General features: G+C 48.6%; 1 protein-coding gene across 3 annotated transcripts in view; it reads right to left on the reverse strand.

Moving 5' to 3' along the window:
• Positions 1-27,291, reverse strand: part of OPHN1 (oligophrenin 1) — a 123,897-nt gene that overhangs the window by 22,439 nt on the left and 74,167 nt on the right. For all 3 annotated transcript variants that reach the window (XM_058196666.1, XM_058196665.1, XM_058196664.1), the window contains 4 exons: positions 19,029-19,113; positions 17,800-17,858; positions 13,364-13,469; positions 3,137-3,296 (listed from right to left, as the gene is read on the reverse strand). In XM_058196666.1, the coding sequence (XP_058052649.1) occupies positions 3,137-3,296; positions 13,364-13,469; positions 17,800-17,858; positions 19,029-19,113 (410 nt within the window). The remainder of the gene's footprint in view (positions 1-3,136; positions 3,297-13,363; positions 13,470-17,799; positions 17,859-19,028; positions 19,114-27,291) is intronic.

Genomic DNA, 27,291 nt, shown 5'->3' on the forward strand with positions numbered 1-27,291 from the left:
AGGGCCTCTGGGACGCTGTCAGGGCAAGAACCATCTGGGCAGGCCCTGGGGCAGAAGGGGCCCTTCCTGGATCCCAGTACAGGACAGGCCTTATTGGGAGGGAGCCAAGTCTGGTTCCAGCCGGTCAAAAACCACGCAGGGCCTTGGATGGTAATTAGCACCTTGCTTGACTCACCTCAGGAAACAAACTGGCAACCGGTGCAGCTTGCAAATCAAAGGTGTCGGGTGGACACTGGGAGTTGTTAACCATTTCTAGTTTAGTAAACCAATAACATTTTATCACAGTTCTCTGATTCAGAGTTAATAGGGAGCTGTGATTTAAATGACTGAATCCTAACACCTCTTGGACTTGCACAGCCACTGAACCAACATTTGAAGCATTCCCACATATTTCTCTTACTGTTATTTCAGACCCCCTTCAGCCCAAATAGTTAAATACTGCAATACTGGTAATAAATGTAACAGTCTGTGTAACAATGTAACAAATGTGTGCATGTATGCATGGATCGGTTTTATCCATATGGTATATGGAGATCAGCAGGACATGCAAAAAATAGTGCCATTTATCAAACCAAAATATTCCTTTTTCTTGGAGCAAAATTCATACAACCTATCGACAGAATTCTACAAATAAGTGTTTTTCTGGATACTAATGAGAATCCAAATGACCAAGATCACTAAGACTTTTCCAGCTTGAAGTCCCAACTGACAAGGGGCAACCATTCATGTGACACCCCCCAACCTCCCCCCCACCCCACACACTTTGAATTAAAAGTTATATTTATATGATTCATAAGAGAGGTGATATTGATCTAATCTCCACTTTCCAGGGCAAGGTCTGTGTATTGCCACATATTGTTTCCTGTGGGATTACTTTTTAAATTTTAATTTTAGTGTACATGTTTAAAGCTGCCAGAGCAATAATTATCCATACCAGGGAACATTTTCCTCCATCCTTTGAGTCTTCGTAATTCACATACAAATTATATACCATCCCGGCTTAAAAATTCATTTGGAATGTTTGCTTATGTGCAGGCTGAAGCATCAACTTCAGAACTACATTTAACAATCACCCAGCCTAATAAAATGTTACTAGCTTAACCTTATCATAGCAGAAATTGAAGGCCAAGGAGACACAGCCTCTTTTTTAATTAAAAGACTTCACTCTGGGGATCAGACATGATTTTTTTCTCTCCCTCTGCTGGCTAGAATCTCCTGTGAAACAGAGAAATCGTGGAAAAACTTTCTGAAGCCACAGCTTGGGCCTGTTATCTGAAAACAAAGCACTTTGCTGTTATAGCTGTTTTGGAGTTATTTTAATTCAGTGGAAAATTGTGTCACCCACTCTGCTTGGCCTTGAACGCCATTTATGGTCTTACACCCCATCAACAACTTCCAGTTACAGCTTAACTCCAGCCTCCCTCTATAAAACCAAGATGGCAGCTGGCAGCCTCAGCAGACCGGCTGTTGGTCTCCTATTTGTTCCATGTTTTCAGAAGTCTAGTTTTGAATTAGAAATAACCCAAATCAATTTTCCTCTTTTTGATAGCAACAGATGCTTTTAAATGAAGAGCCGGAAGTGAAATAGAATAGATGTGCTGATCTGTAAGAAAATACCCATATGCTTGGGGAGGTCTTTTGTTAGAGCCAACCAAATGGGAATAAAACTGTGGATAACTATTTTAAATCACTGGACATATTGTTGAAAGTACCCAAAATAAGAGGGAAGAAAGAGAATGATTTGAAGCTGAAATCATGGAAGGAAATAATTAAAACCAGCCTCGTTAAGATAATACTGAAGAAACTGTACCCTTGGCATGGCACGGGAATTTCGGGAGCAGAAGCCATCCATCTGCAAGAAATGTTACCTAAGTTAACTCACAAGATCAACCTGTATGTCCATCTGGGTGAACTTGTGATATTGCTTTCATATTCATTGCATTGCATTCAACCAGTGAATCTTTGGAAAACTCAAAATCATAATACTATATTTTATTCTCTTACAAGCAAATCAGTAAATCTCTTCATTTGGGAAAAAAAAAGATATTTTATGCCATAACTACCAGCCCTTTTCTATGGTTAGAAAATTAAAACATAATGCAATTATTACATAGATAATTGTCATAATTATCTACTACATAGTCCTACTGTCTTATCATATTATGCTTTCTAGTATAATAAAATATCATCTAAAACTATGCAATTTAATGAAGACAAAATAAAGGCTTCATCAGATTGTAAGCCAGTCTGATTCTGGATTGGAGAGTATTGTTCCATGGTCTTAATTTTAAAAACTGGACCCTCATCAAACACCGCGCCAGGAATGGAAAGCCAGAGGCGTTGCAAGGAAGCACCAAGAGAAGTTACGGGCAAGAGAAGTCCAAGGCTTCTGCTCCCTGGTCCACGCCTGAGGCCTCCAAACAGGGTGGAGGATCCTGGGGGGCCCTGGCTGCCCACCCTCTTGAAAACACCCTGATGAGGTGCTAAAAAAAAGCAAGTGTATTCCAGCAGTTTTCAGAAGGAAATTGATTAAAATTGGTGGGTTGGAAACACTGCTAAGACAGGTGTGGTCACCTCTGAACGCCATTCTGAGAATTCCTCCCCCTCCCCCCAGTCACCGCTTGCAGAGGGGTCCCCAAGTGGGTCAGAGCAAAAGCCGGACGCAGGGACAGGATTCCCAGCACTCCTCCTGGCAGCTGCATTCAGCCTGGGAATGTCTGGCAAGGCAACGCACAGCCACCGTTGCATAAAATAGAAATATAGAAGTCACCCAGGTCTTTTTTCCTTCTGAAAAAAACATATGCTGAGGGAAGGGGATTATTTTCAGACAGCATCTAGATGCATCATGGTGTTCTGGCCAGGCTTGCCCAAAAGGAGTGGCCCAGTTTCTCGACAATCCAAGCGCCTTGTCTTGAGCCAATGACTTCACCCAAGTTCCTTTCCAGTTGGGTCTGCTGGCCACCTCTTCCTTCCCCAGATGCAGCTGGCTCCCCTCTGGCTCTGGAACCATCTCTGCTAGCTCAGCCACATTTCCTAAGATTTGTTTGCCTTTTCCTAATTCTGTTTGTGTTCCGGGGAGGCCCTGCAGGCATCCTTGAGAAGCTGTCTGGGAAAAGCCAGCCAGGCACCCCTGTACCTTGTTAAAGTGCTCGATGAGAATCTCCACCACGATGTTCTGGAACTTAATATTCATCATTGCCGCAACCGTGTCCTCTTGTGCACGCATGAGGGTGGGGCCAAAGATCACCCCCATGTTGGAGGGGGACATGAGATTCTCCCTGCTGTGTTCACACACACTGTCAGGAGAAGGAGAGAAAACAGAGAGGGGTTTAGCCAAGGGAAAGGCACAAGAGACAGAGAGCAGGCAGAGGGGGAACTCCTTGAAGGAGGACTTGGAACTGCCCCCTACAGGCTGAAGAGGATGCAAAGTCAGGACCAGGGAAGTGCCAGGTGCCCGGTTTCCCGGCTGCCCTGGCCAGTTGGCAGAGGATGGAGGTTCTTCCCTGGCCCAGCTGACCTGGAGAGCCCAGGAGAGAACAAACACCTCCCGAATCAGCAGGGCCTGGCTGGATCTTAGAGCAGCACTTGACGTTGTCCAGGGGAAATGAATTCAGTCATTTTAATTTCTTCCATATAAACATACGCAAGCAGGAACTATTTTCCACTGCGGCTGAAGCCAACGGGAAGCACAAATATGTACTCAGAGGACTCTTGCCATGTCCCGGAAGGCAGCACCGCAACAGCCCTGATACCTGACCATTGAGGGTCCCAACTCACTCTTTCACCATCTGCTCACATAAAAAGCACACAAAGAATTTGAAATGATCTATGTCATTAAAGCCCCACTCATCTGGGTCAGAAAATGTTCCCTCTTATTTGAGAAATTGTAAGTACCACATCTCCATGTGTGCGTGTGTGCATATGTGCGTGCAAAAAAAGGACGCAAAATGGCAGTTATGAGCAAATTGGCTGTCGAAGGGAGCACCATCATTTTCCCTTTTGTGGCCTTTCTGGTCCCCTTTAATTCAAAGCATGGCTTCTTTCCGAAAGAAGACTGTTCACAAAAGGCTTTGCAAATAAAGCTAGAAAGAGGATCAGAAGAGACAGACAAAGAATTTTATTTCAGTCATTGACCAATAAAAATACAATCAATACAATGAACAACACAAAACTATCCCTGAGCAACAAGAACTACTGACAACCATTTATGGGCAAAGCTTACACATAATGTAGCAAACTTTCGCTGCTTAGAGAAATATTTTTTTCTTGATTGTTAAGCAGATAGTGCAAATAAAAATTATCAGAATGCCCTGGAAATTTAAATGAAAGAGGGGTGGAAAATGCCCCCGTAGTACTGACCGTATAGAAGAACATGCACTGTAGTTTCTATGGCACCTATATCACAGGGGCAGCATCGGGTCTCATGTGGGGTTTTTCTATATTTCCCTTCCAGGACACCTGGGGGACAACAAGCTACAAATGAGGTTCTCCCGAATTTGAGAGGCAGAGCATATTTTAGAAAGTTCACCATCTCTCTTGTGACAGATCCGGGCTGCCTACAAAGCCACCTCTGGGCAATTTCTGTCCCGTGCCAAGCCAAGCGGTTACGAATACACAAAGGGCTGGTTTTGTTCTCTTTAGTAAACGAGGCTTGCAGGCATGCACATTTGTAGTCTACAGACACATTTTCCCCCAAAGTTCAGCAACTCTGGCTTACAAGAGTTTCCAATCAAAGCAGCACGCTTTCAAATCCCCCAGCTTCGTCTTGGCGCCGTTCTGTCATTAATCGGGGAAGGGGGGGGATGACAAATGGGCAATTTGCTGTATACCTTTATGGCAGGATATTGGGAGGGGGGAAATTGACGGTTGAGGAAGAACAGAGCTCTTTGGAACCAGGTTCGTCCTGGCGCACTGGCACTTTCAAGGTCGCTTGTCCTGAGTGTGGAAATTCACCAGCCCAAACACCTCAGAGTTTCCCATAACAACTCAGCAGCGCTGGATTGGCTACGCACAGATGGACCACACGGGAGGGCTCGGGAAAACCAGGGGTTTAGTCCTGTATGGGCGCACAGGAATTCCCCTTGACTTCACCGCAATCAGCATCTCTTAGTAAAAGGGCCTTTTCACGTCAATCAAATGAGTTCTGCGTTGGGATCAGCCTGGGGCTCGTCTGACACATGCAGGCGAGAAGCCAGGTGGAATCTGAGGGCTCAGGCTTGTAGCAGATTCGTCAGCCAGTCCAGGTTCAAAGTCAGAGTTACGAAGTGCACAAGTCAAGGCACACAGAGTGGGGGTTAGTGAGCTCCTGTTGCCGACACAGAGCGGGTGCCAGCTGCTCCAGCCCCAGGGTAGTTGATTTAAAGGTGGGAGAGTCCTTCCGTGCAAGCAGTCTCCCAAAGCGCCTCGGCTCTACTCTTTTGGCCCAGCTCTTGTGTGGGGAGAGGGCGGTGCTCCCATCCCGCATCTTCAGCCATTGTCGGGTTGCCGTTTACCGTTTTGCCCTGCCTTCTTTGCCTGCTCAGGCAGCAGGAGTCTCTCTAGGGGAGCTGGAGTGGGCTGCTTCTAGGATCCCCTCCGACTACAAATCAGACCACAAATCAATTCCCACAGCAAGAATATGGAAGTGTTTTGCCACCGCTTCTTCTGGAATGCTTCTGCTGATTTCCCTTCCAACTCACAGAGATAAGGTTTCCTGGTGGTCTCGCACCCAAGCATTAGCCAGTTCTATTTCTGCTTAGCCGTTTAGTTGGATCCAGCAGGGGAAGAGAGACCTCTGTGGTATTGCTGGAAGCAGCAAAGAACTGGAGGATCAGCAGGAGGGGCTCATTTCCTATGCAGGTGACATTTGGGATTTGGGAAACTTCACAGGCTTTTGTGGCAGGTGACGTGGCTGTGGCATTTTCTTGGGTGTGACTGACACGGCCCACACATCATTCCCAGCTGGGCATCCTGGGAGATGGTTAGGGGAGGGGAGAAGCTGACAAGTCATCTGCATAGTGATGAAGTCTTCTCTTTCTACGCTGGCCTTCAGCTGTTCAGTTACCCTTTTCTTTTTGGTTATGCGTTACTTTGCCTGGGATTAGGATCTTGACAGAAGAGAGAGGGGGAAAGGAACGTCCCAGAATAAAGTGAAGAACTGGTTTGGGTTCAGCTGGGGGATAAAGGAGATGTCCATTCTCCAGGATGCCCCAGCTTGGCTTCTGAATGGATCCAGGGGCTCGGTTGCCAGGAGACTCTCCGGGCCCAACAGCTCAGAGCAGAAGAGGCCAAACAGTTGGAACAAGGAGATGGAACTGGACAGCATCATCCTGGGTACCAAGACAAAAGTCCAACCTGCCAAAAGCAGTTTCCTCTGCAAAGCGGTCAGCTTTGGATTTTATCTGAACAGAAAATGTTTTTCTAAAACGAATTTTAGAAGCTCCTGCACCTTCTCCAGGGTTTGCTAGAATTACAACTACCTCCTCTGTTGCAGATGCTTATCACAGGTAGGCTGGGATCGGGCACAGTGTAAAGCTTTCTGAATCATTCTTGTGCCCAAGTGAGCCTTCAATTTCACACTTACTCCCCACCTTGATGAAAGCAAGAAAGCTACGTGATGCAAAGCACAGCCACTCGGTACAATTGAAAATTGGTACCATTTACCAAGAGAGGAGCAACACAAGGCATTAGGAAGGAGTGCCCAATGGAAATCCTGCACAGGCTCCAAAACTAACTTGCACCAAAGAAATCAGAGCCGCTAATTGCTGAGCAATCACAGAACCCTGGAGGGTGAGGACTTCCATTCCCTTCCAGCAGAAAAGGCACGGACAGGCAGAGCCAAAGGAAACTAGGTCGGAAAAGAAACCCCTCAAAGAACCCTTAACTAAACATATTGGCCATTTAGTTTTCCAGAAAACGTGTTGTAAAGCTGTCCTGTGGGCAGTTGGAAAATAGCTAGAATTGCATGTAATTTGCTTGGTTTTGGAGGAGCCAACTGCAGGGAGTCAGACCATGAAGATCTTAACCATGAGTTACTGCTTAATGTTACAAGAGAACCGAGCCAATTGTGATTCCTTCAAAGGAAGGAATCCTTCTTCAAAAGATTGGTTCCCATCTTCAAAAAGGAGGGGGAGGGGAAACAGATGCAGGAAACTACTGACCAATCATCCTGACATCAATACGTGGGAAGATCCTGGAACAGATAATCAAACAATAGATCTATGAACATCTAGAAGCAAGCAAAGATATAACTAGAAGCCAGCATGGGTTTGTCAACAACAGATCATGCCAAACAAATCTTATTTCATTCTTTTACAAAGTGACTAAAGTAGTGGAGCAGCGAAATGCTGTGGATTTCAGTAAAGTATTTGACAAAGTAGATCCCAACCTACTTCTTAGTAAGTTATAAAAATGTGTGATAGACAGAGAGAGAGAATAGAGATAGAAATACATTTTTGGACTAATCTTTGCTAAGCCATATCAAAGAGAGATCTTCCTTAGACAAGATTTAGGGAGAAATCAATGGCCAGGGCCAATTAAGGATGCAGATTAATTTTGGTTGAGCCATGATCTGAAGAGGGTGACTAAGGTCAGCATCTTGCTGGTTGGTGTACAGCAGCTATTTAGAGATATGTGGGTGGTGAGTAAGGAAAATGAGGACCATCCTTCTTGGCTTGGGACTTTTTCTTTTCCTATGCCAAGTAAGTACTTATTTCTTTAAATAAACAGCCATGGGATACTGTAATGTAGAAATCAGCCAGTTTAGTGTAGTGGTTAAGGAGCTGGCCTAGAAACCGGGAGGTGCTTTTTCAGGAGGCAACTGGACTTCTTTTTAAGCACCTTTGGGACAACCATGACCTGGATGACTGAGAATCTCTACAGACTTTTAGCTATACAATTTGAGATGAACACCCTTTGAATGGTGTGGGAGTAGGAATGGATTTCCAGAGGAGGGAAAAATGACGCACTACAGGAACCATGAGCACTACTCAGGTGACCCTGAGGACACAGATAAACCTCCAAGTGCTTCAATGACCCTCCAAAAGGATGCAAATGACCAGCTGTCTGCAAGGAATATAAATCCTTCCATTCCCCACTATCCTGTCAGAGCTGAAGGAGCTTCTTGGATGAGAAACGAAATGTCTTCAAAAAAAAACAAAAACAAGAAAGTCCAGTTGCCTCCTGAAAAAGCACCTTTAGGAAAAGGAAGACATATGCATGTTAACCCTCCTTGAGTTATTTGTAAAAAATAAATCTAATAAACAAACAAAATAAAACATTCAAACGGCCTTGGAAAAGGTACTTTACTTCCTGCCCCTGTAAAACGTCACACTGCTGCCCCCTCCACCCACCCACCCCCATAGTTACATGTTTGCAACACAGGTGCTCTGCACTTCCAACTGCCTGCCAAGCGCCTCAGGATCGCCATTTGCAATCTCCTCTATCGGCTTCCCAGACAATCAATGAGGAAGCAGGCAGAGAAGGCTGCTGCTGCCTGCCAAGAAGACTCTCTCTCATCTCTGGGGACTGGCTGGAAGAGCTGCCTGCTGAACTTCAGTGGGATGCAAAAAATGAAGCTCAGATCCTGACAGTTTGAGCACCATTTCTGGACCCTGCTGAAAGCACTCCTTCGCCGCAGAGAGGGGAGCTGACATCCTTTGGCAGGCAGCTCTTCCAGGCAGCTCACAGAGATGAGCCAGAGCTGAAATTCCAGCAGAGCGGAGAGGCATGGAATAAGGGGAGGAGTGTGGGTGCCTCAGGTGGTTGGGGGAGGCCCTGGAAGGCCCGGCACAGGCCAGGCATCTTTATTGATCAGGGACTGGAAATCCTGCTTGGATTTCAACAGGGGCAATTTTCAGTTCCTGAGTAAAAACTCCCAGGGTGTTCTGTCCCCCCCCACCTCACCTAAGAAAACACACGTGCCGAAGAACGTCTGCCAGCAATTTATTTACAAGTTGGCCTGGTTTCCTTTGGCGGAGGAAAGTTCTGGCAGCTATTCTCCAAGTGCCTGCCAAGTTCTTATCAAGAGTCAGCGTGTTTACAGTCCGTTGCCAGAGCAACCAGGAGTCTAAAGAATGGTCAAGAGTTACTCACGAAAATCCAAGCCTTAAATCCAAAAACTGTCTGAAGCTCACACGATGCAGTTCACCCTTAGTAGCTTTTGTCCATCACAAGGGCCAGATGGCAACCCCACCCGCTTTTATCCCCTGTGAGGTGTGGCTCAGTGACTCAGCACTCTCTGGGCCTGCCACACATCTTCCTCTGCTGCGCACACCTCTCTTGCCGAGGCTGCCTAGGGTCAATCCAGGATTGATCCTCCTTGTCTTCCATCTGTTGGGGCTCTGACACGCCTTCTTCCTGGCCTTCTGCCGGCACTTGAGGCGTTGCCAGGAAGGAGGGACCTGGAGAGGGAGGCCTTGTCGGCTCCTCTCTCTCACGCTCCGAGTCATCCTCCTCCATGAGGACAGGCTCAGGGGCTGGAGTCACGACACAGGGTCTCCATCAACCCCCAAGGCACCCACACTCCTTATCTGGGGTTCTGTCTGCTTAACGACTGCAACTGTGAGTGCCAGGATTGCAATAGATGAGGATTGCATGGCCTGGGCAGCCATGAGATATCTCCCTTAAGTGCTTCACTCAATGACTCAGTTGGTGTCAGGCGTGCCTCCTTTCAAAACTCAAGAAAGGTCCAGCTGCTCGGAAGCTGACCGAACACTAGTTAGGTTATATATTCAGACCTACCTAGTGGCATTGAGGGAGGCTAAACGTGTTTATGTTTCCACCCTCATTGCGTCGGCAGATAACCACCCGGCCGCCCTGTTTAGGGTGACCTGCTCCCTCCTGCATCAGGAGGTGCGGGACAATCTCTTACAAGGGTGTGCTGAGGATTTTAGTAAGTATCTGCATGATAAAATCGCTCAGCTTCGGGACGGATTGGACCAAAACTGGGTAGATTCAGGTGAGATGATGGAGGCAAGTCTTGTTGAGACCATCTGGGATGAGTTTGATACTGTGGCTCCTGAGGACATGGACAGGTTGCTGGGAAGGCTGAATGCCACCACATGTTTATTGGACCCGTGCCCCTCCTGGTTGGTGCTGGCCACACAGGAGGTTACACGAGGCTGGCTCCGGGGAATTGTTAACGTTTCTTTGATGGAGGGTGTGGTTCCTACCGCCTTGAAAGAGGCGGTGGTGAGGCCCCTCCTCAAGAAGCCTTCCCTGGACCCAGGTGTTTTGGGAAACTACCGCCCCATCTCCAACCTCCGCTTTGTAGCGAAGGTTGTTGAGAGTGTGGTGGCACAACAGTTACCCCAGTACCTGGATGTCTATCTAGACCCATTCCAGTCTGGCTTTCGGCCCAGGTACAGCACGGAGATGGCTTTGGTTGCGTTGGTGGATGATCTCTGGAGGGTTTGGGACAGGGGTTATTCCTCTGCCCTGATCCTTTTAGATCTCTCAGCAGCTTTTGATACCATCGACCATAGTATCCTGCTGCGGCGGTTGGGGAGTTTAAGAGTGGGGGGCACCGTTTTGCGGTGGTTCTCCTCCTATCTCTCCGACCGGTCGCAGACGGTGTTGGCAGGGGGGCAGAGATCGACCACTAGGCGCCTCATGTGGGGGGTGCCACAGGGGTCGGTCCTCTCGCCTCTCCTGTTCAACATCTATATGAAGCCGCTGGGTGAGATCATCAGTGGTTTTGAGGTGAGGTACCAGCTGTACGCTGATGATACTCAGCTGTACATCTCCACCCCTAACCACCCCAACGAAGCTGTCGAAGTGTTGTCCCAGTGCCTGGAGGCATGCGGGTCTGGATGGGGAGAAACAGGCTCAAGCTCAACCTCTCCAAGACGGAGTGGCTGTGGATGCCGGCATCCCGGTACAGTCAGCTGCAGCCGCTGCTGACTGTTGGGGGCGAGTCACTAGCCCCAATGGAGAGAGTGCGCAACTTAGGCGTTCTCCTGGATGGGCGGTTGTCCTTTGAAGAACATCTGACGACCGTCTCCAGGAGAGCTTTTTATCAGGTACGCCTGATTCGCCAGTTGCGCCCCTTTCTAGACCGGGATTCCCTATGCACAGTCACTCATGCCCTCGTCACTTCTCGCCTGGACTACTGTAATGCTCTCTACATGGGGCTTCCCTTGAGGAGCACCCGGAGGCTCCAGTTGGTCCAGAATGCGGCTGCTCGGGTGATAGAGGGAGCCACTCATGGCTCCCATATAACACCTCTCCTGCGCAAGCTGCACTAGCTCCCTGTGGTCTTCCGGGTGCACTTCAAGGTGTTGGTTACCACCTTTAAGGCACTCCATGGCTTAGGACTGGGCTATTTACGGGACTGCCTACTGCTACTGCTTGCCTCCCACCGACCTGTGCGTTCTCATAGGGAGGGCCTCCTCAGGGTGCCGTCAGCCAAACAATGTTGACTGGCGACCCCCAGGGGGAGAGCCTTCTTTGTGGGGGCACCCACCCTCTGGAATGAGCTTCCACCAGGACTTTGACAACTTCCTGACCGCCGGACCTTCCGCCGCGAGCTGAAGACATATTTATTCTTCTGCGCAGGACTGGCATAAAATTATTACTATTGCTAATTTTAATGGGGTTTTTTATGATTTTAATGTATTTTAATTATTTTAATTATGGGCCAAATTGAATAAGCTTTTTAACATTGGTTTTAATTGTATTGTATTTATTTATTGTTGTTTTTACCTGGCTGTAAACTGCCCTGAGTCCTTCGGGAGAAGGGCGGTATAGAAATTAAATAATAATAATAATAATAATAATAATAATAATAATAATAATAATAATAATAATAATAATAATAATAATAATAATAATAATAATAATAATAATAATATTTTTAAAGAAAAACCCCAACTCCATTGTTTGTTTACTGAGTATGAACTGAATGCATCGCAGGAAAAGCAAGCTCTGGGCAATAGGTGTGGTTTACACATAGAAGTTCTCACATTAATCCCTCCTCCCCCCAAAGTTCAAGCAGTCTTGTCCAATCCACCTTCTTCTCAGGTGCCACGTAAGGATCATCTCCAGATAAGTTTTGTTTCAGCCCAAACTGGCCAAACTCCCCCCTCCCTCCATTTTATGACAGCCAAAGCAGCTAGACCCCAATCAGGAATATATTACCCACTACCATGTGCCTATCACTAAAATACAGCAATAAAACAATAAAACAATGAACTGGCAGTAGAAAACAACAAATGTAGCATGCGGAGGCTGACAGTTGGGGTTAAAGTTGAATTGTGGTTGTAAGTCGAGGACTACATGTAAGAAGGGCTTCTAGCTGCTTGGAAATGGCTGGAACCTCAGTGTTGACAACTTAATATTAGCTTTTTTAAATAGGTAAAAGATGAATATACGCACACTATAACTCTGTGCAACTACAGCTGTTTTTCATAATAACCAGGGGTGAAATCCAGCAGGTTCTGACTGGTTCTGGAGAACCAGTAGCGGAAATTTTGAGGAGTTCAGAGAACTGGCACATACCACCTCTGGCTGGTCCCAGAGTAGGGAGGAAATGGGGATTTTGCAGTATCCTTCCCCTGCCATGCCCACCAAGCCACGCCCACAGAACCAGTAGTAAAAAAATTTGGATTTCACCACTGATAATAACTCATAGTGCCCTGCTGTCTTTGATACAAAACTTTTTTGCATTTTTCTGTAATTGTATTTCAGATGTACTTTGCCCGTTTGATGCTCTTCTTGGAATGAGACACATTGCTCTACAGCCTAACCCGGCCTGCCATGGGAATCCTAGGCTATGTTGGCTTACAATACCCAGCATCCCCAGCCCAGAGGGGTTGGAGCTCAGCAATGCATGAAGAGCCACGTGGCCCAAGAAGAACTGCTTGCACCCGCTGATGACCAGGCCAGGCTGCCTGGAATGAGTCATTGAAGAAAGAAAGTGAATCAAAAAGGAGAGCCCAGGCCAAAAAGGGCCCCCCTCTCAGTGTATGAAACACAACCCCACAAAAGGGGAGGGGCCTTCTACAAGTGATTCCGGGAGAGAGGGGAGGACAGGGAGCCCAGCATGCTGGGGTCCATGAGGGTCACAAAGGGCCAGACACGACTTAGCAACTGAAAAACAACAACCATCTCTACAAATATCACTAGTGCCAAAAAAAAGGCCCCCAAATGGAAATGTGCTTACTTCATCCCCAATTCCAGTGTGTTTTATCTTTCTCCGCTGGAAAAAAAAGTGGCCATGTCACGCCTGCTCGTTTCTGGAACAGCTACTCAAGCTGCTTGGACACCATCGGCTTCTACTCCACTTTCCACCCCAGGCCCCCCAGGCCCCCCTTCCCACCCAGGCAAATGAGGCCAAAGCTCCAGAGGAACCCCTTGCTCGGGTTTCAGATCAGCTCCCACTTACTGGACCAGGTGCCTGATGAGCAGCTCGGACATCTCTCGGTTCTTGTCAGGAAGTTTATAAACCAGGGCATGAATGGCTCCCAGCCTGTAATCCAGGTTCTCAGACTCTGCGGGAGGGAAAGAAAAAAACAATAATAATCAGGCCCTCGGGGGCTTCCTTCCTTGCATGGAGGGCAATTTTACCAGGCTCAGGTTAGATACCTTCCTAACTTCCTAAGTTGCCTCTCTTTCTATAAAACCTGGGAAATTATGGAACTGGGATGAGGCCCTGTATCTTGAGAGGGAGGGGTGCTGGAGGAAACGGGGGAATGCGATGCGTGTGTGTGTGTGTGTCCAGCATAGTTAGACTATATGCCCTGGAGCTATATAGTCTATATGTTTTAAAAGCCTGGAATTTCATAAATCTGTATGCCACTCATCTCACTGTACCAGGTAATTCTGGGTGGCTTATAATACAATAAAAATTTAGGAATAAAAATACTACAATTAAGATTAGCAACCATTAAATAGCAAGTTAAAACCAAGGGTGGAAGCAGATCCCATCTCTGGCGGTCAGATGTTGCACAGGGTGGGGGCTACGGCAGAGAAGCTAAAATTCCAGGGCTGAGGGATCCCAAGAAGACCCCTTTTGCTGGCGCAAGTGGATTGTGTTTTTTTTTAAGCGTATGGCACGTATTAGCCAGGGATCACCAAAGTGGCTGGCTGCCTCTGTGAAAGGAAATTTTTCGAGCGGTGTTATTTTACCTGCGGGATGCCTGAATGCTGGTAGGCAATCTAGGGAGGCTCCTTTCCTGTCCCTACACGGTTTATTCCCCCCCCCCCCGGAATCGAGCTGCCAACCTCAGCGGTGCGCAGGCTCAGCCTCTTACCACATGAGCCACCACAGACCCACAAGTGGGGTGAAGCAGTGACTAGATAACCTGGCCCCATGTCATGAAGGGCTTTAAGGGTGATAAGCAACACCTTGAATTGGACCCATAAGCAAACTGGATTTAAATTTTTTTTAATTAAATTTATTTGCTGCCCATCTCGCTGCCGATCTTGTTTCAAAGCAACTCTGGGTGGTTTACAACATAAAAAGCATTAACCCCCAATGGGCCATGGGGCCGAACCAGGCCTTCAGGCTCTTACGGAAGCTCAGGAGGTGTGGGGAGGAGATGTTTCAAAGGATGTTTCTCCACCAGGAACCATGGTGGAGAAGGCTCTTCTCCTGGAGCAGGCCAACTGAACTTCCTTGGCTGACGGGATCCACACTATGCCCCTTCTGCCAGCGTGGGTTGGCTGGAACAGTCCCATCAGGGTCTTGGACCCATGCCATGCAGGGCTTTAAAGTTAATAACCAGCACCTTGAATTGGACCCGGAAGCGAACTGGCAACATGGGCCACTTTAGGGGCCCGAAGAACTGTCTGGCCACACATTCTGCGCCAGCTGCAGCTTCTGAATGTTCTTCAAGGGAAGGCCCATGTAGAGCGCACTGCTGTAGTCCAAATGTGAAATGAGCAGGGCTTGGGACTCCTGATCCAGGAAGGGCCACACTGGTGCATGAGACAAAGTTGTGCAGAGGCTGCCACAGTTACCCCCTGCTCTTTGGACAGGGTAGGTGACTCCAGAAGAAACTCCATGTTGCAGACTGGAGCCATCTAGGGCAGTGTCGCCCCATCCAGAGCTAAGGATGTTAAAAGTCCCAGGTCTTGAAGCTCCATGCACCCAAAGCCATTGGCCTTGCCAGGGCTCAGCCCATTGGCCCCAATCCGGCCTCCAGGCACCGCGAGAGGCCGGCAACAGCATCACTTGGACCACCAGGGTCAAGCAGGTGGCCTCAACCAGGTTGAGAATCTTCAGCATAGTGATGATAGCTCAACCGCTGGGGGTGGAGAATCTCACCGGCAGCTTCATGCAGATGTTACAAAGGAGTGAAGAGAGCACCAAGCCCTGTGGCGGCTCCAAAAAGGAGTGGCCATAGGTCAGCCCTCTCACTCCCTATCAACACTGATTGGGACCCTCCCTGAGGAAAGGAGTCAAACCAACACAAAAGTGTGTCACCCAGCCTCAAACCCTGCAGCTGGCCCAAAAGGGAAGCATGGCTGATGGTACCAAAGGCCGCTGACAGATCAAGAGAATGCACCACCCCATCCCCCTCTCGCCAGAGATCAGCAACAAGAGCAACCAAGGCTGTTTCCGCCCCATCCCCTGCTCTGAGTCCTGACTGAAAGGGGCCCAGATGCTTCATCCAGGACCCACCGAAGCTGCCAGGCAAGCAGCCTTTCTACCTTCCCTAAGACGGGAAACTGGACAAAACTGGATCAAGCGATGGTTACTTTGGGGGGGGAGGGGCAATGCAAGAGGCCAGCAACAGCATCACTTCCCCTCCTGCAGTGAAGAGTTGATCACTGCTCGCACCCACTTGAATGGCTGGAGATGGTTCCCAAGTGAGTTTTAAAAGAAACTCAGCAACGTTTTTACTCCCCGGATGCCTCCAGCTCCTGCTTTTCTCAAGGGGTTCTTGGAACAAGAGGCAGCAGAGCAAGTGCCTTTCTCCCCCCAAATGTCCCCCTTGTTTGGGGACAGAAGCAGCGTCCGATAGCTGGCCAAAGAGCACTGATGGCAGTGAGGGGGGGGGGAGAGAGAAGGGCCCTTATTCTGAAGGGTTTGGAGTAATGGCTGCTTCCTATCCGTCACCCCAACATTTGTTGCATTATTTTTATTTTGTTTATTAAAGATATTCATATGCTGCTCCAACTGGAACGTAAATGTAAACATTAAACACTGGGCTCTTGTGCCCCTAGAGATCCCCTCCCTTTTCAAGGAGCACAGGGTATCAAACTTCCCAGCTGCGGAGAAAGATCCTCCACAGCCAAAGTACCAGAGGAAAATTGGGAAATAAAATTCCATAAAAGAGCAACTCCAAGGCGGGAAGCCTTGGGGAGCTCATTAACGCTGAAGCTCAAGCCAAGCAAGACGACATGATTAGTGATTACCAGACTCAACGTATTCGATTACAGCCTGGTAATTCAATGCAAATGAAGATGGTCAAAGCGGCTGGGAGATTTCATGGCGCATTATCCGAGCTGCTCTAACAAGGCACAGCACAATCCATTTATCCATTTGGAAAATAACTCTGTCAGTCTCCAAGCGTCAGCACGTTCATTCTGGAAAAGGCCTCCGTTGTTAAAACTAAGTCAAAATGCCCAGGACCGCAATTTCTCCATCTAAGATTCCTCCCACTGCAGGGTTAAGGCAGAGATTGCAAGAAGGACAGGAGAGTAATGGGAAGGCAAGATAAAATAGTCTCATACATGGGGACTAAGTCCAGGATGCAAGAAACCCGGGGAAGAAACAATTCAAGCGTCTCCACTTCAATTAACGGATTAACAAATGAGGGTTAAAAAGACCATCTGCAATTTCCAAGGGGCTTATAGTTATCTCTTAACACTGATCTTTAAGACACCTTCCTGAAGTCTATGCCCCCCATGGGAAATAATATTTACAGTCCAGAAACACTCCCTCCTCCCCCTGTCCCCCCCACAAAAATCTGCCTGTGGTTTCAGGCAAAGCACAGCCATCTGGCTCTGCAAGTCCCCCCACCTCCGTCCAGAGACTTTCCAATTTTGGACTCTTAGTTCCCTCATCAATATTCCGAAACAGACCGCTGCCCGCAGCTTTTACTGATTTCACCACTAATTAACCTAGACTGCTATTTTATGTTGGCATTTTAAGGTTTTATTATATATGTTTCCATTTCATTTTTGTCACTGCCTTGAGGACCATTTTGAAGAGAGGCAAGACCTGACACAAGACAGAAAAAAAGAGCTAAAGGCAAAAGAAACCCAATTTATTTTAATGGTAAATTGTGTTTAAGCACTTAGTTTACTTATAGTTCAAACCAAATCCGTTGTTCCCTTATAGAAATTCACTCAAAATCATGACTTACACTTAACCGTGATGTAGCATCAATGGCAACAAAACTCCATAGCAACATTGGGGTGGGCCATACGTGCTCCATGCAAAAAACGAAAGGACTCCACTAATTGTTGTTTATCGGAAAGATTCTACTTCTGCTTACAGCAGAAAAAAGCAACTAGAAAGTTTATGCATCACATTAAGCCATCAAGTAGATGTTTATTTTAGTCCACATGATGTATAAAGCCAACCATTATGACTCAGGTTTGCACCCACTTGTACCTTCTAGCTTTCTTAATGGACTGTGGCTTGAAAATCCTGGTTTGGCATTTGGTACAAGCAGAGCCATTAATAGGCAAGGCTGTTCCTGCTTTTTGTGAGCCAAAGTCTCCTGGGGTTATTGAAGAGAGCAGCAGCATGGCATTTGTTCACATTTCACATTCCAGAAATGTATTTTTCACACCATCAGGAAAACAAACAACAAAATCAGGAAACCCTCCAAAACCGCCTCCTCTGCCCCCCTCTTGCAGACTTACTGGCAGCCAAGACCAATTCTTTGTGAAGCTTGTATGTCATGACAGGTTCAGAGAGGTTCCTGGAAAGAGAAGAAGCAACAGTGCCAAAGTCAGCAACAACCAAGTGCCATTCAACATTGGGAAGAATTTGGGGGGGGGGGGTACTTTATATTTCAATTTGTTGCACCGAGATTGCTCATCTGGTACCCTTTACACTCTCGTTCCCTATGACGCCTAGAAAATGATGCCTTACGCTTTTTTTTAAAAAAAGCAGCATCCTCTTTAAATAGTTGATAGAAGCATCAAACTGGCTTGATAAATGACAGGGGAGAAAATTTGCCCATCTTGTAGCAATTTAGGCAGCCTCATATCCAAGCTATTAAACAGCACGGCACTCACTTCCTGTATTCCTTCAATTTTGCCAAAGTTTTCACTACTCCACTATTCTGCTCCCATCACAGGCCCAAAGCCTGCCAGTTGCTCTTTGCTGATCGCTGCCTCCGACAGCAACCACTGGCCTGGCCAAGGGCCAGCTGTCCCCTGATGTGCTTAGCAGTGGTGAGACTGGTGGGTTTAACTACCTTTTGCCTATCTGAGACCAAAGGGAAAGCTTTGTTTCTATGGCTTTTAGTTTTCACCCCACCCTGCAATGGCCTCCTGGGATGAGCGGTGGAAAATGACCATAAAGGGGCAGAGCTAAGACCCATACATCCTGGAAACTCTATGAAGGCACAGTCCCAATCACACCACTGTAGATTATTAAAATTTTATTTTATTTTGCTCCACTGTTAAAGAAAAAGGAAGTGAGGCAGAAAACGAAGTTTCCAGGCTAAATCTGCCCACTGCCAGGAGTATGATCTTGACCGGCTCAAGCTTGACTCAATCTCCCATCCCTCTGAGGTCGGTAAAACAAAGACCCATGTTGTTGTGGGCAATATGCCGGCTCTGTAAATTGCTCAGAGAGGGCTGTAAAGCCCTTTCTAGTGGTACATAAGTCTAAATGCTATTGCTATTTCCCCACCCTCTACCAAGGACAATTGTCCAATGGCAGTTGCAACTCTATTCTCCTCTTGTGCTTACAGCATTGTGATTGGAAGGCCACCATTTGTGGTTTTAGGCAACTCTGACACAGAGCAGTGGATCCAGACATCACTGGCTAACTAAGCAGGAAAGCATCTGGGCCATGAGATCCATCTACAATCCGGAACACGGACAGTTATTTGGTAGACGCAAACAAGTTTGGACACTACCTCAAGTAGAACTTCAAGGAGCTAGTAATAGTCTTGATGTCCCAGTCATTGCTCTGGAAATCCACATCCCCGGGGCACTTAGGATCTTGAGAAGGAGGGGGAAGTAGAAAAACGTAAGTTAGATTGATTATGCATGAATGTATACTTAACATTTAGCTGTAGAGAAATAGAGGAATGATTTTGTAAAATCAACAAGACAAAAGGCAAATCCCAAAGCATTATTGAGGCAGTCCACAACCTGCGGCCAAAGTTCTCACCCAAAGGGTACTTACGCCCTATTTGAAGCTCCGACCATAGTCCCCACCCCCACCCTGAGATCACATGACCGCACTTGGGGTGCTTAGCAAAGCTGCTGCAAAATAGGGTCAGGTGACTGCAGGACGCAGCCGATGGCTGTAAATGCTAAACACTGGAAGGCTCCCGGAAGCTCAGATCCACGCCCTCAGCATCCCAGGGATGGCAGCTGCTAAGCAACCTGTCTTAAAGGCCACCTGTCGGCCTAGAATCAAGACTAGGATGGAGTCTAGAACAGACCAAACAATGACTGAAAACAGTGCAGTGCTTTCCAGAAGCCACTATGGATTTATCTGGAATTATTCTCATCCCATCTTCTTCCCCTGGCTTTCATTTATTTCTCAATAAATTGCCAAGGATGCTATAGGCCATGGGTATCAAATTCAAGGCCCGTGGGCCTTAGATCTGGCCCGCAGGGTTGCCCTGGAAACAGCAAAGGACCATCCCATGGTGCCTCTGCCAATGAAATCGGAGCTTGTGAGGGCTGCATATGGCCCTCTCGATCTCCGTTTTTGCTGGCAGGGGGTTGCAGGAGGCTGTCACAGCCAAAACTGGAGATCATTTTTGCTGGCAGAGCACTTGGGCCACCACAAGTGCCCCCAACACGAGTGACATCAAACTGGCCATTCCCCCCACCCCAGTCAAACACAATCCTCAATGAAATAGAGTTTGACATCTCTGCTACAGATGTATTTTGATTCAGAGAAACTTCTAACAAAATACTCTATTTCTGATTTTAGCAAATAATTTAAGCCTGATAATTAAGAGGATATGTAGATTATGAAAATATATATTCAGTTACTGCTCATTGATGCTTTTTCATCAATGTGGGATGCAGTTGTGGATGAAGGCCACAAAGTTTAAGCATTGGTTCCATATGCTTTGACGTTTATCAGATTTGACCCTTTTCAATCCTTACTGAATGATACAAAACTGGGTAGAAAGGTAGCCCCCTAGACCAGCAGTTCTCAAAGGGTGCCCATGAAATCAAATAAATGCATATTTTAAAACTACTCAGTTTTATTTTCTAATACAGGAAAGCTATAACCCACATAAACCAGAGCTCATTAGGGTCCTCAGCCATTTTCAAAAATGTAAAAGGGTCCTAAGATCAAGATGTTTTATCCGCCTTAGATGACTGAAATAAAATCCAAAATGACATTTATTAAGTCCGTGACTAGTGGGTCCAGAAAGAGTCTCACACAGAGGTTGTAAGGAACACAACCTTTATTTAACTCGCAATTAATCACAACGGAATAACATGTTAAGCTCAAAACTAACTCTCCGGGTGACAGCCCTTATATACTAGCTGCCTCAGGAACTTTATCCAATGACAGGACTTCCAAACTCCCGCTTCTTCCCTCCAGCGCGTCTTAACCAATCAGAGACCGCCTGGCTGTTGTCAAGGCTCAGGCGGGTCGTAACCCCGAGGACTTTGTTAGACATAACACCCTTCCCCTCCTGGATCGCGCATGCGTAATCGGCTAAGTACGCGGGCCGACGTCGACTCCGCTCCGATTTCCTTATTACAGGGCCGGACGCCGGAAGAGTGGGCGAGGCGGAGGCTGGGCTCGCTGCCGAAGGTATCTCCGCCCTCGGATTTGGATTGGGCGAGGCTTTGTTGGGCCTTGCCGAAGAGGATGACTCCACCCCTAGGGAAGGACTGGCCAGCGCTGGAACACTCGGAATCTCAGGTAAGTTTCCCGCCGAGATCGATTCACGGTTTAAGGGTTGAGTCCTCCCGCCTCTTGGCCCGGAAGGCTGGTCTCTGGACGGGGCCCAGCGTTGTCGTAGGTTCCTCTCGGGGTCATCGCCCTGGCGGTTGGGTAGTCCTGCTCATGGAGTGGCTCCTCGATGCCCGGCATTCTCCGCCGGAGCTGGTTCACATGCCGGCGCCACTCTCTCCCATCTGCCAATCGGACCCTGTAGGAATAGGGCCCAGTCATTTCCGTAATGGCTCCTGGCACCCATTTAGAGACGACCCAAAGTTCTGGGCAAAAACAGGGTCCCCTGAACTAAACCCCCGAGGCACACTGGCATTGTACCGAGGTTGGTCAGTATCATACTGTGGGTGTAATCGATCCAGGGTCGTCCGGAGACGGCGACCCATTAACAACTCGGCCGGAGTAAGATGAGTGACTGGGCACGGAGTGGTATGTTGTGCCCTTAAATACTGGCAAATTCGGTGGTGCCAGTTAGTGGGCCCCAAACGGCCAGCGCCTCCTTCGCCGATCTAACGGCCCGCTCTGCCCGCCATTAGCTTCCGGATGGAACGGGCCGTGGCGCATGTCTAATGCCATGCCTGGCTAAAAACATCTGGAACGGTGCCGACATGAATTGAGGCCCGTTGTCCGTCACCACGAGATCTGGCAACCCGTGGGTGACAAATAACCGATCTAAAATTCGGATGGTGGCCTCAGCGGTGGTAGTGGGCATAATTGCCAACTCCACCCACTTGGAGTAGGCGTGCACTACCACCAAGAATGACTTACCTGGCACGGCCCTGCATAATCCAAATGGATTCGGGACCAGGGTGAGCGGGGTACCTCCCACTCCCTAATGGGCACCGCCGGGGGAGCTGGCCTCGACTGTTGACAACTTGTGCAACAGGACACACACATTTCAATATCCCGGTCCACCCCCGGCCACCACACATAACTCCTGGCCAGCGACTTCATGCGGACAATGCCAGGGTGGGCCTCGTGTAGGGTATTCAGAATGACCCCTTCAGAGTAGACGGAATCACCACCCTACTTCCCCACAGAAGACATCCCTGAGCGCAGACAGCTCATGCTGTCTGCGCCGAAAGGAAGAAAATCCTCCGGCACTGGGCCCACAGGCCAACCCCTCGGACCCAGTCCAAAACCTTGGCCAGGGTTTGGTCCTTTGCAGAGTGGTGTGCAATGTCTGCAGCAAATTGGGGTCCCCACTCTTCAACTAATAAAACAGAACCGGGGCTGGGTCACAAACCAGAGTAGGCAGGCAGCGACTCAGGGCATCTGCATGCCCGATCGCTTTCCCTGGCCGATAAATCATTTTATAATTATAAGCGGACAAGAATTCAGTCCAGCGAGACATTCTTGGGGACAATATTTGGGGTGATGGCCTGTCACCTGCTAAAATGCCAAGGAGCGGCTTGTGGTCGGTCACCAACGAAAAGAAACGGCCATAAAGATAGTGGTGGAATCTCTTGATTCCAGCCACTGCTGCAAGGGCCTCTTTATCCAACTGGCTATAGTTCCGTTCGGACGCTGAAAGCGTCCGGGAATAATATGCCATTGGAGCCTCTGCTCCGCTAGGTAGCACGTGACTTAACACGGCTCCTATGCCAAATGGCGAGGCATCGAGGCCAGAATGACAGGGAGGAGAGGGTCGATTGAACTAGAACCGCTTGGGAAGTCAGAAGGCCTTTAACAGCCTTGAATGAAGCGGCCGCTTCTTTACCCCACTTCAAGGCGCATTGGCCTCTAACAATCGGTGCAGGGGCTCTGCCAGGGTCGCCTTATGGGGCAAAAATACGCATAAAAATTCAGGAGCCCCAAAATGCCTGAAGCTCCGTCTTATTTGAAGGGTGGGGCTTGTAAGATAGCCTCGACCTTAGAAGGGCAGGGTGGATTCCTTGGGAGTCCAGGAGGAATCCCAGGAATTCCACTTGTGGAACTCAATGTGGCACTTCTCCTCTTTAATTTAAGTCCCGCCTCCTGAACTGAGACAAACGGCCCTCAGCTTTTCGCCAGGTCCTCCGGACCCGTGGCGAAATGAGGACATCGTCAAAATACGGGACGACACCCTCCAATCCCTGGAGCAATCGCTCCATCAGGCATTGGGACAACCCGGGGGCAACGCTAACGCCAAATTGCAGGCGCGTGCATTTGAATGCCCCCCGATGTGTCACAATTGTCTGGGCCAGGCGGTGGACTCGTCTACCGGCAATTGCTGGTATGCTTGAGCGAGGTCAAGCCGCAAGGGTGCCCCGTCCCAAGGTGTGGAGCAGGTGCTGCACCACAGGAACGGGGTATGGATTGGCTTGCAGAGCCTTATTAAGCGTCCCCTTATAGTCGGCACATAACCTAACCGACCCATTTGATTTAAGGGAAATCACTAATGGCGTTTCCCAGGGGGAATGATCTATGGCCTCTAGCACCCCCTGGGAAATGAGTTTGTCCAATTCCTCGTCAACCTTAAGCCTCAATGCAAGTGGCACCCTCCTAGGTTTTAGGCGAATCGGCGCTATTTGGGGGTCCAAATTAAACGATATCGGGGTACCCGTATATTTACCCAACTGATCACTGAAAACATCAGCGAAGTCACGGATGATACTCTCGTAACAGTCGGGAACAGTGGAATGGACCCCTATGACATTCAGGCGGAAAGCCCTGAACCAGTCCAACCCCAGTAAGGTTGGCAGGTTACCCCTCACCACGATTAGAGGCAACCCACCCGAGAACCCCTCATGAGTCACAGGGACATTGCAACAACCCATAACTGGAATAACCCGCCCCTGATAGTCTTTGAGGGTGACAGGGCATGGCCTCAGACGAGACTTGGAGAAAGTTGGCAAATGTCGCTTGAGGGCGGACCAGGCCATTAGGGTTTTGGATGAGCCAGTGTCCAGTTCCATTCTGCATGGCTTGCCCTCTAGATTCACCGTAAGGTAGATCTTATTACCAAGAGGGTCAACGGTGGCATGCCCGACAGCGAAACAATCATCCTTGCGGGTGGCCGGCAGGCCAGAAGACTTCCGACGGGGAGCAGGATCTCTCAGGGAATCAGCCATAGCAACCCCGCCCGGCAGACCCGGGCTAGGTGGCCACGCTTCCCACAACGGCGGCAAACGGCATTTTAAACCGCAATCGGCCCTCCCGTGGCTTCCCCCGTAGCCAACACAACTCAGCGGAGAAGACTTGGCGGCTGGCAACCCGCGCCGAGGAAGGGACTTGAGACGGCGCACATCATCGCCTTCAACCGAAGAGCCATATGGTGTCTCCGATGGTTGCGCCTCCCCGTGGTGAACCGCCAGGCCAGGTGCGGCTTGAGTCTCAGGTGGACGGAATCTCTGAATCTCCGCCGCGGACTTCTCCGCCAACTCGGCCCCCTGCGCCTCAACCAACGCTGTGGCCAAGGTGATGTCTGAGCGGGCTGGCAGCCGGCGCTGCAGCCGCAGGTCAGTGGTCCCAGCCACCAGCTGATCTAGAAGGACATCGTCCAGCTCCGGGAACTCACAATATAGGGCAGCAGAACGCAGGGACGCCATATAATCGCTGATCGATTCCCCGGTCGCTGGACACGCCGCCGAAACGCAAGCCCCGGGGCGATACGAGAAGGCGTTGGGGAGTAATGGCTCCACAGCTTGGCCAATAAAGCATCCCACGGCATTTCAAAAACCAGCGATGGGGCAGCCAGGACTCTGGCGTTGCAAAACCTCACGGCCACAGAGGCTCAGGAAGTAGCCGCGCTTACGAGAGGCAGGCAAATCCACATAGTCCTGGGAGTGCAAGAAGCACTCAAAGCGCCCAGGAACGAATCCCATGTCTCAGCTGCCGGCTCAAACGGCAGGAATGCTTGGGCCTTCTCCATCTTGAGGTGATCGCGAGTGAAACCGCAGAACCGAAAAACAATAATTAGGTTGCTGCGCTGTGCGGACTCCCCACACCTTCGTCGCCAGTATTAAGTCCGTGACTAGTGGGTCCAGAAAGAGTCTCACACAGAGGTTGTAAGGAACACAACCTTTATTTAACTCGCAATTAATCACAACGGAATAACATGTTAAGCTCAAAACTAACTCTCCGGGTGACAGCCCTTATATACTAGCTGCCTCAGGAACTTTATCCAATGACAGGACTTCCAAACTCCCGCTTCTTCCCTCCAGCGCGTCTTAACCAATCAGAGACCGCCTGGCTGTTGTCAAGGCTCAGGCGGGTCGTAACCCCGAGGACTTTGTTAGACATAACACATTGATAAGTTCTAGGGAAAAGGAACAAATGAAACGGAGGATGCCGTGAGGCAAGCAGAGAGTTAGAAATATGGTCTCCGTCTTATTAAGTCCCAAGAGAGAACCACAAGCCAAAATCCAGTCGGCCGACTGGCCACGGGCCAGCCTCTCCCTAGCACTGCCTCCAGGGGAGGCAGGGGTGCCTTGCTCCAGCCTGTTCCCCCAATGACCCCAAGGGATGGAAGCCACTGCAAGTCTCTCTCAGGGAGGCCGGAGCAGGAGAGGGTCGGCCCCCTTTCTATCCTGGCCATGCAGGGGCCTCTTCTGCAGCCTGAAACCAAACACCTCCCCACTGGATGCTGGCTCCTTCCAATAGATCTCTCTCTTACCCGAGGGGAAGGAGACATTCAAACGGCCCATGCAATGTTTAACTTTCCCTGGTTGTGACCCTTTCATTTACTGAACTTCCAACGTCTCCGAAGCCCTTCCTGGAACCGGGTCTCCATTTCCCCTCTTGGCATTGTCACAACTGAACCTGCCTTCAGGTTATTCATTCTTCTTTATGAAGGACGGACCTATAATTTACTAATGACTTTAATGACTGCTAACCTCCCTCCCACCCCCCAGAGCAGAGACTCGGCCCTGACCTTCCCCTTCTCTCCTTTATCCCTTTTCTTTTTAACCAGGGAGGAAAATCTGTCTTTTTTCTTTTTTACTCCCCTGGCAATATTTCTGCTTTTGTTGCCTGCCCAACTGTCTGCAGCCTTTCATCATTTTTATTGGCTTTTCCCTCGGTCCCAGAAATCTAACTCTGGCCCTTCTCCTCTAAGCCTGAGCAGCTGTGATTGCTAGCTGCAATTTTTCACATTTATATACTTGTCAAATCAACCATCAGTTTTCCAGCTATTTAATCTTTACCAAACTCTCCTCTGTTTTCCTTCCCTCTTTGTGCTCGTATTTCTACTTCTCTTGCCCCAGATTGTAAATCTCCATATTCAGTCTAAAAAAAAAAAAAGCCCCAAGGATTTATTTTCATTTAGCAAATTGTTCCGGTTGTACTAGCAAGTAACAGTGATAGTTCACAATTGCAGCTGAATCACCAAAATGAGTGGAAAGTTGGAAGGTTTGGATTTACATATTTCAACTTTTCCATCAGCTTCCGGAAAATTCAAAGCTAATCAATATATTTTTACAAACACAAATCTTCACTCTCTTATGCAGAGCCTAATTCTCCAGGGCAAGCGCTGAGAGGCTCAATATTGGCAGAGTAGCAGATCTATCCATGCTCTCTCTCTCTGATGTTAGTCCGGTAATGAAACACCTGCAGGAAGCAACCAAGGGCTCCGCAGTTCAACCTTCAGCTCTGACTATTCTCTTTTCTGGAAACTGGTTCCTGTCCACAAGTTTGTGAGCCTGTTCAAGGGGGCACAATGTGTCCTGCAGATGTTCTATCCAGCTGCAAACATCACCGCATTAGACTACACCCCTTCCCAGGAATGACCGCCATCCAACTGTGGTGGAAAAGATGCTCTTGAAGGGTCCGATCCTGTCAGCGGCTCAGAAACCCTCCCATATGTTGCCGGATGACAGGGATGAAAACTTCCGGAATGCATCAGCTTGGATGCCCCCCCAGGGCCACACGGGCAGCCTCAACTGGGACCAGAACTTTCATTAGTAAGTGAGGATCTGGTTAAGTGAGTCATGCCCAATTTTATGACTGTTTGTCACGGTTGCTAAGCAAATTGCTATGAATCATGCAGTCATTAAGTGAATCTGGCTTTTCCCATGGATTGTGCAAGTCATCTGGGAAGGTGGCAAATGGCGACCCTGGGACATTGTCCCCCTCATAACCACCAAGTGCCTAGATTTTGAGGCTGCTGCAATGGTCACATGTGTGAGGACCAGCGGTGGGTTTCAAAAAATTTTACTACCAGTTCTGTGGGTGTGGGTTTGGCCTGGTGGACGTGGCTTGGTGGGCATGGCAGGGGAAGGATACTGTAAAATCTCCATTCCCACCCCACTCCAGGGGAAGGTTAC

This window comes from Ahaetulla prasina, chromosome 11, assembly GCF_028640845.1.
Source record: "Ahaetulla prasina isolate Xishuangbanna chromosome 11, ASM2864084v1, whole genome shotgun sequence".
Lineage (NCBI taxonomy): Eukaryota > Metazoa > Chordata > Lepidosauria > Squamata > Colubridae > Ahaetulla > Ahaetulla prasina.